Here is a 14,223-nt window from a genome sequence, read left to right on the forward strand (position 1 = left end):
AGTAGTAGTAGGAGATGGTCGGTCTCCACTAAAGCCTCTCGAGTCTCAACTACCCAAAAAATGGCCACAACGCCCAAGGCGAAGGCAGCTGTACTTAACACAGCGAACACAGTGCAACAAAAACACAGAGAGGACAGAGCTTTCTTCCTTTCTACACCGTTCGACGTTCAAATGTTCTTACTCGTAAGCGTTTTTCTCGAGAAATGGAATCAATGATGATTGCCGCTGATTTCCAAATCCACGGTTACAATAGATTCGATGACGACGAACCAACCAATTACAGCCTTTCAAACCGACAACTCACTCTTAACCGGATGCTCCCGGTTATAAAATTCTCCACGAATTCAACCCGGTCGATTAATACCGGAGGAACCAGTAACCTCATACATACTGGTTGTGCAATAAATGCCGAGTAATAAATTACAATGCCCCAAACGAAGATAAATAAAAGGAAAAGGGATTTCGGCTTCATATTGATACATTAATTTCTTCGTTTTTTTCAAAGCCTTCATTTCTCCAGCTCGTCCATCTCTTCCTCATTTTTTCTTCCTTCCATCCCTGATTTTCTCCCTCTTTCTCCATCCGTCGTCGTTCCAGAGATTTTCCCGCTAACCGAGCGGGGGATATGATCTCTTGACGTTTTTCCGATTGGTCGATCTGTACTGTTTTTCCGACCAGATTCTATTAGATTTTGTAGGATCATTCCGTGGCTTGTTCGAATCGGAGTCTGATCCTCGTCAGTAATCATGTTTCTTCTCGATTGGTTCTATGGCGTCCTTGCATCGCTCGGCCTTTGGCAGAAAGAGGCCAAGATCTTGTTTCTAGGGCTCGATAATGCCGGAAAGACGACGCTGCTTCACATGCTGAAAGATGAGGTTTGTCTCTTCCGTTCTTTCGTTGTTCTTTTTTCTTATGTCCGAATTTCTCTATTTTCTATATGTTTTTATACGCGATGTTTTATTATCGTTTTTTTGTTGATTTATTGTTCTTGTTGGGTCTTTGCAGAGATTGGTTCAACATCAGCCTACACAGTATCCGACATCAGAGGAATTAAGTATTGGAAAAATCAAGTTTAAGGCATTCGATTTGGGAGGGCATCAGATCGCTCGCAGAGTCTGGAAAGATTACTATGCAAAGGTATACTTGGACTTCATAAAATCAAGCCGCTTTATTGTTTTGGTTCTTCTGCAATCAGAAAGATGCTATTATAAATTTGAGGGATAACCATGTTCCATGTATAAGAGAATTTTAATCGATTTTTTTGAAAAAATACAATGTTAAATTCGGATAAATAAATTCGTAGAGAAAAGGAAAGAGGTCTTTTAATTAGTTAGGTTTTATATGTATGTGATTCAATATCCGCGTTGTTTATTAGAATATCTGGCCTGCAATACTAATAATACACAAAATAGTTATTGATGCAGTCCCATCAACCTGAGCTCTATAAATACCGGCCTCGTTTTTAAGATTTTGGGGATAAAAAAGGACTGACTTGATCGTCGATCGATCTTACCATCTGTTTTCTTGTTTAATGGTTAACCCTTGTATGAGAAAAAGTTTGTGTACAGATATTTTCAGGTCATATTCCTGAAGTATATTTTTTCATTAGTGTCTGGTTTCCGAATTACCTGGGCTTCTTAGTTTATAAATAATTCGAAACATGGTTTGCATGTGACAAATTATTTTGCTATATCCTTTCCTATACATACAATTGAGCTGTAGATTGCTTATTATCTTTTTTTTTTTTTAATTTGTTGTTGATGTTGTTGTTGTTGTGTGGCTTTTATTAAGACCCTATTACATCTGACTTAAGACCCTGGAACTGATATAAAGTTGTAGCTATTGTAAATTTGTAATTGTTTTTATTAGTGTCAACTCATGTTTTTCTTGCCTTGTTGAAATTTGAAAATAATTCATCTAAAATTCCTGCGAATGGCATAAATTTATTGCTTCTATTGACATATTGGCATTGACTGGTTGAATTTGTTATGATTCTTTCTTTCACACATTAAACGTTTTGAACCGTCTGAGATTTGTAATCTTGCTTGCTTCTTATTATTAGCTGAAAGGACTTGTCATTTCTGTGCCTGTTCTAATCATCTTTTGAGGTCAATCCTCTGGATCCGCATTTATATGTTTTAGAATTGGGATCTGTTCCTCACATAGGGTGCCTCACAACGACCTCACAGGCACATCCTACTGTGCATTGGGAACATCTCCCGTAAATAATAACACACAAGTACAGGGGATGTTCCCATTGTACGATGGGATGTGCCTGTGAGGTCGGTGTGAGGCGTCATGTGTGAGGAGCACAGATCCGGTCTCTATGTTTTATGGTTTAAGATTGTTGTGACAAATTTGTTACATATTCACATCTTTGTATGCATGATGTGTTTCGGTTTGCTTTGTATTTGAACAAGTTTTGCTTGTCAGCTGTAAATATGAAAATTGGAACTATCCATTTATATTCTGGAGTCTTAGACTCTGTTTTTAGTTGTAAATGCTGCTTGAAAGCTCTCTTTATTCTATCTTATTTTATTTGGCATTGTCACCTTGTTAAAGTACTTGGATTTCCTATATTATACTTATGTTTAATGTGCTAAGCGGTGATGGATTGGCTGGTTCTGTCATATGCTGGAATCTGTAACTCATAAAAAATCAGTCTAACTGGATGACAGGCCAGTTTAACTGGTGAACTGGCCCCGGTTTTATAAAACTCTGGGTTATATTCAAGCACTTAATTGTAGTGATGATACTTGATCAACCATGTATCATCTAACCACCTGATTATATTTCTATGAAACATATTCTAGAGGTGCATGTCATTGATATAAATTCATGGGAGTCGTTGGGCAATTTAATATTTCCTTAAATGCCATTTTGTTGTACTTTTTGGGCTGATAAGGTGTTTGTTGTATGTATTTACTAGGTTTTCCCTTCTCATGCTTACCAGTTAATAGATTCCCACCCTCACCTCCTCTCTCAAGAGTTCGATTGTGATAGGTAGCAATAGAGATTAGTCATGCGTCTTCATTTTACTTTGTCATTCCCATATGTGTCCGTATTTAATATCCTCTTAATCCTTTCGTGGATTATTACTAGTCTTTCCTTTCTCTTTCAATCTTATGTTTATTGAGGGTATAATTAGTTTGTGCAATATGCTGTAGGTTGATGCTGTGGTGTACTTGGTGGATGCCTATGACAAAGAAAGATTTGCAGAGTCAAAGAAAGAGCTAGATGCTCTCCTCTCAGATGAGGCACTGGCCAATGTTCCTTTCCTTGTACTGGGCAACAAGATTGATATACCGTATGCAGCTTCAGAGGATGAGTTGCGCTACCACCTGGGCCTGACAAACTTCACCACAGGTAAGGGCAAAGTGAACCTTGCAGATTCAAACGTGCGTCCTCTAGAGGTCTTCATGTGTAGCATTGTCCGCAAGATGGGGTATGGTGATGGATTCAAGTGGCTTTCTCAATACATTAAATAGGGAAGGAATCCAGGTAGATAATTCAAGCTCTACCCAGATGGTATTTTCGCGTCACTCTGCTACAGTTTCTTACTGGACCTAAAATTCTCATGCACGTGTTGTCCATTTGGATTGCTGTTAAAGGAGGTATTTAATCATCACTACTATGTAAAGTGAATGTGTAATAGCAAATTTTAGCTTGGTTTGGTAGCTTCTTCGTTTCTGTTATAAGACATTTTTTGCTTCCATTTTCACCGTTTTTTGTTCTTTTTGGGGGCAAGGGGTGGGGTAGAAGAAATGTGTCATTTCCTAAATTTGTTGGGAAATCAGGATTCGCAGAAATCAATAATGGGGTTAGAAGTGTAGTGACTGGTATTTACCCCAAGATATTTGACTGTCCCCCATTTTCTTTTGTGAATCTTCAATGGATTTTGCTGTGCATGTAAATGCTTCCTTGACTTGAGCTGGTTCCACACTCCACTGTTTTCAGCGTCTCTCGAGATAGATTTCTCCCTTCTCATGGTTCAGTTGTTATTGGTGTTCTCTGCGCGTGATGAGAAGTATAGTTTGGTTGGTACATTTAGCTGAAACTGAAAATAAAAGCACACCATTGGTTTGCTTGGGTGGTCCATGCTTGGTTCCACACCGCCAATGGGGTGTTGCTATAGAAATAGTAAGCACCATTAACAATTTCTGTGGGTTGCATCCTGTCTCTATGCCCCCTCCGCTCTTTACTCTCCTCTCTACTGCCTTCGTCTGCTTCTCTATTCTAGGTTTTATCAGAGATTCTGTATAAGGTTTGCTGGGATCTACCTGAAGTTTATCCGGTACGGCTTCTTTGAAAACAATAAAAACATATTGTGGGGCTTTTGACATTGTGAATTGAGCGAGGAGAAAAAATGAGTTTAAAAATGAAAAAGTTGATCAAAACGATAAAATGGTTTCAATGATCCAAAGCAAAATATAACTTATGTGATGGGTGCTCTTTTAAAGTACATACTATTGATGTCATCAAAAGATGGCTGTTTTTTTCCAAACAGCCAAAGTGATCTCGTAATAGAATGTTCGGTACATGTCTTCTTCCCGTAACCATTTTCCACCGTAATGAAATGAGACGGAGAGAGATTCAGAAGACAGTGGTATTAGGGAGGGAGAGATGGTGCAATCAGTGGGGTAGGTTTGGAGAGAGAAGCGGGATCCAGTCCACATGTTGGGAGTGGAATCTTATGAGATGAGGACATCGACATCGAAACGGACGGTAGAAAAGCAAAGGATCCAGTTCCGAGAGGGGGAGAGGCAGAGTGGTAATGATGTCAATTTGTATCCCACTAAAATCAGTATTTCTACTTGGCAATACCTGCTGTTATAGGTCGGTCAATCACAAACTCGCTGATTTTCTGCCGTTCGGTCGTCAGATGGGCAACACCTATAATCACAGCAAACATCTCTACTACGCAAGGAATCTCCATCCACGAGAAGGGTCCAGCAAATCATTTGGCAAGAAGCAGTTAGGATCCTTCACAAAAAGAAACAAGACAAGATACGTTGCTTTATTTATTCATTTATTTAGAGGGATTAAGAGGACTAGAGGAAGGGACAGACCACGGTGCACGTGAGGACTAACGGAGAGCCTGTAGATACATTCAACCAATGAGAACCACTTTTCCAATAACCTATATTTAACATAATATTTAAATTGTGTAATGATAGTATAAATTATGATTTTATGAATAATTAAATTCAATAAATAATTAATATATTAAAATTTAAATATTTTACATATTATTTAAGTATTTAAAAATTTTAAATAACAAAATATTTAACATAAGTAGATTTTAAATAGTTAAAATAAATACATTATGTAATAAATTTAAAAATTCTAAAAAGTAGAAAAATAATTATAAAATGATTTTAAAATTAATAATAATTTAATATTTTTACATAATATTGTAAATAATTAATTTCACTTATATCAAGTAATAATTTGATAAAATAAATTAAAAATAATAATTTTTATTAATAATAATTTAAAACTCTTAATCTATATTTATTATATAATTATATATACTAAAATTAATATTTATTGTCTTTTGTGATAAATGTTTTTTCAATAAGTATGTATAAATTTATTTTGTTAATTTATTTAATAGAAAACTTTCAATAATTATTGGATATTAAATTACTATTATTGAAATTTTTAAGTTTAATTTATTGTGTTTTTGTTATAAGTTATTGATTAATATTTAGTAGAGATTAAACTATTTATTGACTAAGTTAATATATTTTTAGTACTTATTATATTTTTGTAATTATTGTAGTTTTCATTATCAATATATTTTCAATAATTGTGTATTTTTGCTATAAATTTTCAATAATTATGGGAGATTAAACTATTGTTATTTATTAGAGATAAGACTATTAATTTAGCTGAAATTATGAGTGTTCATTAGTTGGTTTGGTGCGGTTGTAGGCTATTTGGCCAACCAAATTGACTTAGTCAGGTTAGAGAGTTGGTCAATTGAAACCGATTAACCTTTTGTGAAAACCGACACGCTCAAGTTGTATTGGTTTGGGTCGATTTTTTGGTTTGGTCAGTTTGTTCAAAAGATTTAAATTTAAAAATTTTAAATTTTAAAAATTATAGTGTGATTATTAAATAATAAATTTAAAAATTAGATTTATGATATAAAACATTTTAGACTAAGAAATATGGGAAAATTCCCACTTTTTTATATTAAAAATTATATTTAAAATATAAAATGTTAATATATATCCATGGTTAGGTCGTTCGATTTTGATCAATTTACAAATGGCCAAAGTGGAATTGATCCAACTTGGTTGAATTGAGAAATTTCTGAACCAAAGCCAACCTAAAATACTAGGAAACCGACCAACTCGGGTCAAGTTAATTGGGTTGGTTGGTTTCATCAGTTTGATAAATAAACCTAACTGAAATTAATTATTGTTATTTTGTATTATAAAAATTTTATTAAAAGTTGTATATAAAATATGAATAATTATTAATTATTTAAAAAGTTAAAAATATAAAACAATTGTATACTCTTATGTGTTTCTATTAAGGTCATTTGTTAATTAGAACACACTTTTAGGGATGGCAATTTTTCCCATCCCCGATGGGAACCTGACTTCCCCAACCCAATGGGGCTGGGGATGGGGATTGTTTTGGCGGAGCAGGGGCGGGGACGAGGATTAATAGGAATCACCGGTCGAGGTCAGGGTCGGGGATGGGGATTGAGGTCCCTGCCCCACCCCAGCCCCGATTATACATATGTGTGTGTGTGTGTGTGTGTGTGTGTATATATTAAATGTTATTTATATTAAATATACTATTATATTATTTATATTATATATATATATAAATAAATAAATATATATATATATATATATCAAAACATATTTAAAACATTATTTATAATTTAATTTTTTTTTATTTTAAAAAATACTATTATCTCAAAACATTTTGGGGATTCGGGTCCCCACGGGGAACCCATCCTTGTTAGGGATCAGGGATGGGGGTTAATTTCATAATCGAGGTCGGAGCCTTAGGCCCACGATTTCATTAAGGAGTGTTTGTTTTGCCCTTAGGCCCATGATTTTTTTATTCCAAAAATACCCTAACACTTTTTTTGCATAAAAAACAAAATTGAACAAATGTAGCCAATAGAGTGGTTGCCCATGTCTTATTAAGGGCAAAAATGGTATTTTTATTTTTATTTTCTTTTGATTATATTTATTTAAATGAACATTAGGGTCAACATTGTCATTTTCCACTGTCACCTAATTGATTAAATCCATTGCAAATTATAAGTGGTGTTTTAGTAAAATGCTAACTATAGGGTAGATTTTAGTAAGTCCATAAAACTATAAGGGGTATTTTAGTGTATGACCCTTTTTATTATTTAGCTTTCTCTTAATATATCCCATGCATCGCACGGGTCCCTGCTAGTACATACTAAAAGCGAATATGCTATGTCAGCACGTCTCTCCTTGCATGAAACCCCATTCTATTTTTTTGTTTCTTTTTAATTCAAGTAATTTGTAAAAGAACCAATGAAAGGTAGAGACGTTTGGACTCCCACCCTCCATCTTCCCTTTCGTATTTTACCAAGTCTCGAGAGAAAGAACCTAGAACAATAGATCTCTCTCTCCCCATGTCTCTCTCTTACTCTGGCATTCTCCTTCCTACCTCTTCCTTCCACGCTTATCTTCTTACTTCTCATGTCTTGGGAGAAATAGAGCGACAGGGGTGGGGGAGAAAGGCATAGAGAGAGATCAATTGTTTGTTCCAAGGGTAACCTTTAGAAGTTTCCTTTCCGTTGATTTGCATAGACAAAAGGTTAAAGAAGGTTAGTGGGAGGAGAGATAGCAAGTAGACAGGAGGATAAGAGGAGTACGTGATTACTTCGACTCGGCATCTCTGTATGTTTCAAGGATTCAAGGAGTCGGCCAATTGATTGAAGTTGATCAACCAGGAGATGGCCTTTCAGCTATATTCTAAACGGAAGCTATGTTCAAGAAAAGGTAATTTCTAATTGAACTCAACTTTTGAAGCCTCAATAAGGAAAAACATTCCTAAGTTCGGTGCAAAACATAAAAAGTTTGACCTATTCAAGGATTAAAGTTTTGGTATCGAGTATTGTATCGAACCACTTGGAATAGATATAGTTATGAATACGCTTTGAAAATGCATGGATATGGATGAAAAATATGGATATGCCAAAAAATGCATATAAATTTCATAAATATATTAATAACATTATATTTAAGATTAAAATAGCCATAATTAATGTATAAATACATAGAAAATGTATGTTCTAAAGGTATATTTGAATTTTAGCTTACAAATTTTGTGGATTGATCAAAATTTCTAGACTATAGGGACCATACATGTTAATCTTACAATCAATTACTATTATTAGGTAAATTTCTCTTTCTTTTTCCTTTTTTTTATCCTTTCTTTTAGACTTGAGTTAGTGGTACCAAGGTTTTAAACATCGATACGCCCGATACGTTGGTAGGGGCGTATCGGGCAATATCGATAGTGTTTATTTATTTATTTTTTATTTTTTTCAAAATCATTTCAGGGGGGCCATTTTAAGGCTCCTCCACCCCTTGAACCGGTCAGAACCCCGATACACCCTTTGTAGGGGCGTATCGGGGAGCTCTCGAAACGATACATATCGGCAGATACGGGTCGATACATGTCGATACTTTGAACCTTGACTGGTACCTCTATAAGTAGATTTTATATTTGAGAAAATTCATAACCACCATGATTTTGTAGTGAAAACAACAGACTTGAAGCCTTTCATCATAACCACCGGGTCTCTCTCTCTCTCTCTCTCTCTCATTCGCTTAGTTGGGTTATTGATACTTTCTCATTCACTTCATTGCATTATATATACTATCATTATTGATACAAATAAGGGTGTGAATGAACCGGTTTTAGACTAGACCCCGCCCGGTTCAAAATCAATTTGGATGGATTGGACGGACCAAAAAGACAGTGGATTGGACCAATCCGATCCAAAATATTTACTAGATTGGAATGGACCTGGTTCGTCCGCAATAAATTTATATTGGATTTGGTTGGATTAAGCCAATATCCGGTCCATTGATATAAGATAAGAACATAGGTGTCAATGGACCGGGTTTGGGTTGAAACCAATCCGATCCAAAATATTTACTAGATTGGACTGGACCTGGTTCGTCTGCAATAAATTTATATTGGATTTGGTTGGATTAAGCCAATATCCAGTCCATTGATATAAGATAAGAACATAGGTGTCAATGAACCGGGTTTGGGTTGAAACCAATCTAAATTAAAATGAATTTAAGCAAATTGAATGGTCCGAACATTAAATTGGACTGATCCAAAATAATTCAAATTATTCATTGGATCCGATTGAACTTGATCCATTTGTAATGGACTCACATTGACTGGATCGGATTAGAGAAAATCCAGTCCAATCGACACCCCTAGATACAAATATATATTTTTACTCACCATTCTTTGGTTATATGAGGTTAGAAATAGGCATTATAACATGGTTATTGGATGTATAAACAGATATCATAGTTAATTATATAAATAAAAAAACAATTTTATTAATTTTATTCATGTTTTTAAATAGGTAATCTGACGTCTTTTTATATGGTTTGGTGTTGGTTTTTTGATTGCCATATAAACATATAAGTTTACCTTTTTATGATAGAGATTTTTTTGTTGACTCCTATTAATAAGTGGATTATCAAGTTTGATCCTACCACACGCAAGTTGCAGCCTTAAATAGGGCAAAAGTAGTTTTAGCCAATCAATCTCCTTTCCTTTTTATATCCAGATCATATAATGTGGTAGGTTTGTTGCTGATTATGCATATTGGAGAAAGCGATCAATGTAGCATATAAATTAGCATGTTTCATATGTTATGCATTTTCACATAACAACGAATTCAGCAATGTCACCACTTTCATGCAGAACTTAGTTCATGTGATTTTTCAAGCCACAAATTACTTGGGTTCTTTTTTAGTTGTTACTGTCCCTCCTTTTTGTTAGCTTTATTCTCATTTAGGTTCTGTTCGTTTTTCGGTAAGTTATTTATCGGGTAAATGCAGTTATTTGGGTAAGTTTTTCATAGGAAACACTTATCTGGGTAAGTGCATTTACCCATGTTCTTTTATTTTTCATGTAAATAAGGCAATGGCCATTTTAGTCATAAAAATTCATTATTAAAAAGGGCATTTTTGTCCTGTTCAAGTGTTGACAATCTTCCCCCTAGGTGGGAAAATTATTTATCCACCTAGGAGATGGGCATCACTTACCCGAGTAAGTGATACTCAGGAAAATAAACTTTCTCTGGTCCCCGAATAAATCTGAAAAAAGAACATGGGATTATTGGTCAATGGGAACCAAAATCCCATTGAGTAACTTTTCCCCCTCAAAATCTGAAAAATGAACGCCCCCTTATTGTATTCTATATGATAACTTTGTGAGCTTGCCATAGTGAATTCTGGTATGGAATCATACAAGCAATTTGGTAAGCAGAGGGGAAGACAATGAATGAGAACAATATGGTTGGATTGATGCAAGATCAAGTGGTTTTTGTGCATACAAAGAAGAAGGCTGCTAAGGTGATGTTGAAAGAAGTTACAATATTTCACTTTAATTTAATTTTTTCTGTATTATGGTTTTTATGCTTTTAGTTTCATAAGGGTTTTGGTTTTCCAGTTACAACAGTAATGTTGAATTTAAGAACAGTTAAGAGTCGAACTTATAACAAGTGAATGGATTTTGTTCTCAACCTGAAGGTGCGATCCAATTTGATATAGTGACTGGTGAATGCAACATTAAAATGTACCAATTTCTAAAAACTGCAATTTCCACGGGTCCCCGCTAGTATTGTTTATAGGGTGAAAAAAGTATTGAGTCCCATAAATTCTAAAACTCAGCTAGTTACTAGCATTTTCTTTACCTAAAAGTTCAAATATTATTATTAGGGGTGCAACTCAAGTGGTTTGGGTCAGGTTGAAGGCCAACTTAGGACCAACCCTAAAGGTGCAAACCTCGGGCTCAACTGCTCAAGGCTGACCCAACTTGACGTTAAGCCCTAGTTTATCAACCTAGGCCCGCCCAATCCAAGCATAGTCCAACACAATTCAGGCTAGGCTCAGGCTTGGGTTGGGTGAGATTGGATTCATCTCAAATGTTCATATACATATTTATGCTTGTATACATATATTTAAATTAGAAAAAAAAGATACTTTTATGTAAATATAATATGTCAACTGAGTGGTGGCTTGCTTGGCATATTAGCTGGGTAATCTCAGTAGAGACGAGTATTCAAATCCCACTATTACCACCTATGTTGAAAAGTTAATGTGTTGTATTAATGTGTGTGTAATTGTTTGGGTGGGATCAGGTTGGATAGTGTTGGGCTTGGGCTACTTGATGCCTTACCAACCCAAATTTATGTCAGACCCAGGTCCAGCCTATAACCCCAAACTCAGGCCCAATCCATGCAAAGACTCAAACTGGGTGAGGTTAGGCTTGAATTGGGCCCACCCAAGTTGCACCCATAATTATTATATGTAATTATGGGCTGGTTCGGTTGGTAATTAAGCGCTGTTTGATAACAACTGAAATTGAGTGACATATTGTTTTGTCTTTCAATGAATAAGTCAATTTGTATGTTGTTGTGATTTATCCGCAATAAGTGATTTAATTCAATTATTCCAGATATTATCAAATAGCCCATTAGTGGATGTCACACTCCTAAGGGGTTGTTGTATTTGGTAACATTGCTGTTTGTACCTAAAACTTTTTATGGTATGCCTGTTTCAAACATAAATAGCCTTAAATAACAGTTGTATTCCGATTTGTGTTCCAAAATGTTTCATGTAGATATAACAATGGTGCCAAACACAATCTAAATTTGTCTGGTTAAAAGATTTTAAAAATCACTACATGTGTGGGATGATATATCATAATTTAAAAATCATTACATAAGAATTATTTTTATTAATGATGAGAATGGAATACATGATTTAAAATTAACTGAAAAAGTGAAATGGTTTTTCCATCCAAGTGGAGGGTTAATGGTTCAACTGTCCATATCAAATGGATCAACACATGGTGTTATAGTTAAATAGCAAAATACATAAAATTCTATAAAGTATTGAAAATTGTAGATAAATTTGGGTAGATTCTATAATATTATATATTCATCATATAGAAAAAGTGTGATAAATGAAAATTATTTTCATTAATGATGGAAAAAGTTAGGAGAAAAAGTAAAAAGCATTAATGTCTAACACATGACCCCACTAACCATGTCAAATGGTTCAGTGATTTAATTCTCTAAGTCACTATAGGCAAGTTGTTTGGTGGTAAATAGACCTACAATCTTGGATTGGGTGGTTGATCAATCAATTGACTTGACCATAATATTAAAAACCAATATCAAGCAATATATTAGAATTGCATTTCCTCCTAGCAAATAAGTTATTTTAATTATATCATAAATTAAATAATAAATAATAAAAACATAGAAATTTTTATAAAAAAATTTAAACATGCATTAATATTATATATTCTTCATATTAAACAAAAATATGTTTTAAAAAACAAGAATTATTGTTAGTAAAGATAAAAATGGTTAAAATAAAATAAAAGAATTAATGTCTTAATCATAGCCCATTTTCCTGGTTAAATAGGTTAGTGGTTCAACTAGTAAGGACATCATTTGGTTGTTGACTATATATATATATATTGCAATAAAGTGGTTTAGATTAAAACATATTAAAAAATTGTGTCCAATTGACAAACGAATAAATCCTCTATGATCCAACCACATGTTTAAAACATTGATAGAAACTATAAGAACATTTTAAGTTAGGTCTTTGAGTTGAAAGACGATATATCTACTAGTATATCATGCTTTGATCACTTTTCTTTGTTTCGTGAATTCTAATAAAACACTAAAATATTATTATCGTCATCATCATTTAAAACTATCATGTGCAACACGTGTACATATTTACTAGTCCTATGAAAAGAATACAGAAAACCATTTGAGTCTATAGGTAGTACATGGATCACCAATTGATGGTGGCTCGATAGATAGGATCTCTGGCTCAGATATCTGGGATCAAATCCCGAAAAAAAAAGCATTACCTGGATCTCCTACACTATGGAAATGCTCAGTTTGAAAAGAGTATAAATGCAAATATGTACAGCGTAAATACATACAAAATAATACAAAATATAAGGTTTTGCACTCTACAACTTTGCATTTGTACTCCTTCCAAACTCAGCCATAAGAAAACATGGATGGAAAGAGAATAGGCCTTTATGGATCTTGATTTATGATATTCATATTTAAAGTATGAACGACAAAGTCTCAAGGAAGAGACTAGGTGTTAATGGTAGAGCAAGTGAGAGCAAATTTGACAACCTTGTGGGCGAAGACCTAGGTATGAAGGTAACTGAACAGCCCTGCAAGTGAGATAATCAAAGAGATTGAGAGTTACCTTCCAACAAGAGTTTAACAAGGATTTCCGCATCACCTTCCTCCATGGCTGAAGAGATTCCCAGGAAATCGGTTAACTGGATGCTTTCCAGCAGAGTTGAAGCTTTAGGCGGTGTTCAGTTGTATGAAAATATCATGGAGTGTCCACAGTTGAAATAGGCTTTTGGTTGCTTGTGGATCATTTGCATCCACATTGCAAATTGAATATATTGCAATATATATCTTTCATGAGTACATTGTTTTAAAAGGCGTGAGGCTTATGCCTTGAGGTGAGGTGTACATATTTTGCCTAGGCTTAAGCCTCGTAGCTTTGATGTGAGCCTTAAGCTTTTTTCTGAATGAGGTGTAAGCCTCAAGCCCCAAGGTGGTGAGAAGTAGCTTGAGGCGTAAAAAGGTGTAAGCCTTAAGTTTCAATGATTATTTAGAGATTTAATGTAAAAATATATATTTTACGCATTTTTATGGTTCAAAATATATGAAAGAAGCACTTTAGTAATTCTAGGTCAGTAAATAAAAAGAATAAAAATGAAAAACCAATAGGGGAAATCAAGTTCTATTAGTTTCCCTTGGTGTTTTAAGAGAATTCAATGCAAAAAGGGCCAATCAAGTCCATAAGTTCTCTTGAATATAACAAGTGAGTTTTTTCCCTAATTATTCTAAATGTAACATCCTCAAGTTTGTTAGTCTTCTAATTTCTTTTTCCTAAT

At 34.4% G+C, this 14,223-nt stretch overlaps 1 protein-coding gene across 1 annotated transcript; it reads left to right on the forward strand.

Moving 5' to 3' along the window:
- Nucleotides 1-431: 431 nt before the first annotated feature.
- Nucleotides 432-3,925, forward strand: LOC104605101 (small COPII coat GTPase SAR1A). Its single transcript, XM_010269717.3, has 3 exons — nucleotides 432-875; nucleotides 1,006-1,137; nucleotides 3,168-3,925. Exons 1-3 carry the CDS (start codon nucleotides 747-749, stop codon nucleotides 3,486-3,488), a joined length of 582 nt encoding a protein of 193 aa, XP_010268019.1. The 5' UTR covers nucleotides 432-746; the 3' UTR covers nucleotides 3,489-3,925.
- The last annotated feature ends 10,298 nt before the right edge of the window (nucleotides 3,926-14,223 follow it).

The sequence above is a fragment of the Nelumbo nucifera genome, chromosome 4 (assembly GCF_055504915.1).
Source record: "Nelumbo nucifera cultivar China Antique chromosome 4, China Antique-T2T, whole genome shotgun sequence".
Taxonomy (NCBI): Eukaryota; Viridiplantae; Streptophyta; class Magnoliopsida; order Proteales; family Nelumbonaceae; genus Nelumbo; species Nelumbo nucifera.

Bases quoted from the DNA above. Each gene is read 5' to 3' on its own strand.
- LOC104605101 (XM_010269717.3), top strand. From the start codon at position 747: ATGTTTCTTCTCGATTGGTTCTATGGCGTCCTTGCATCGCTCGGCCTT. The intron at 876-1,005 runs GTTTGTCTCTTC...GGGTCTTTGCAG, and splicing joins TTCACATGCTGAAAGATGAG to AGATTGGTTCAACATCAGCC. The intron at 1,138-3,167 runs GTATACTTGGAC...AATATGCTGTAG, and splicing joins GGAAAGATTACTATGCAAAG to GTTGATGCTGTGGTGTACTT.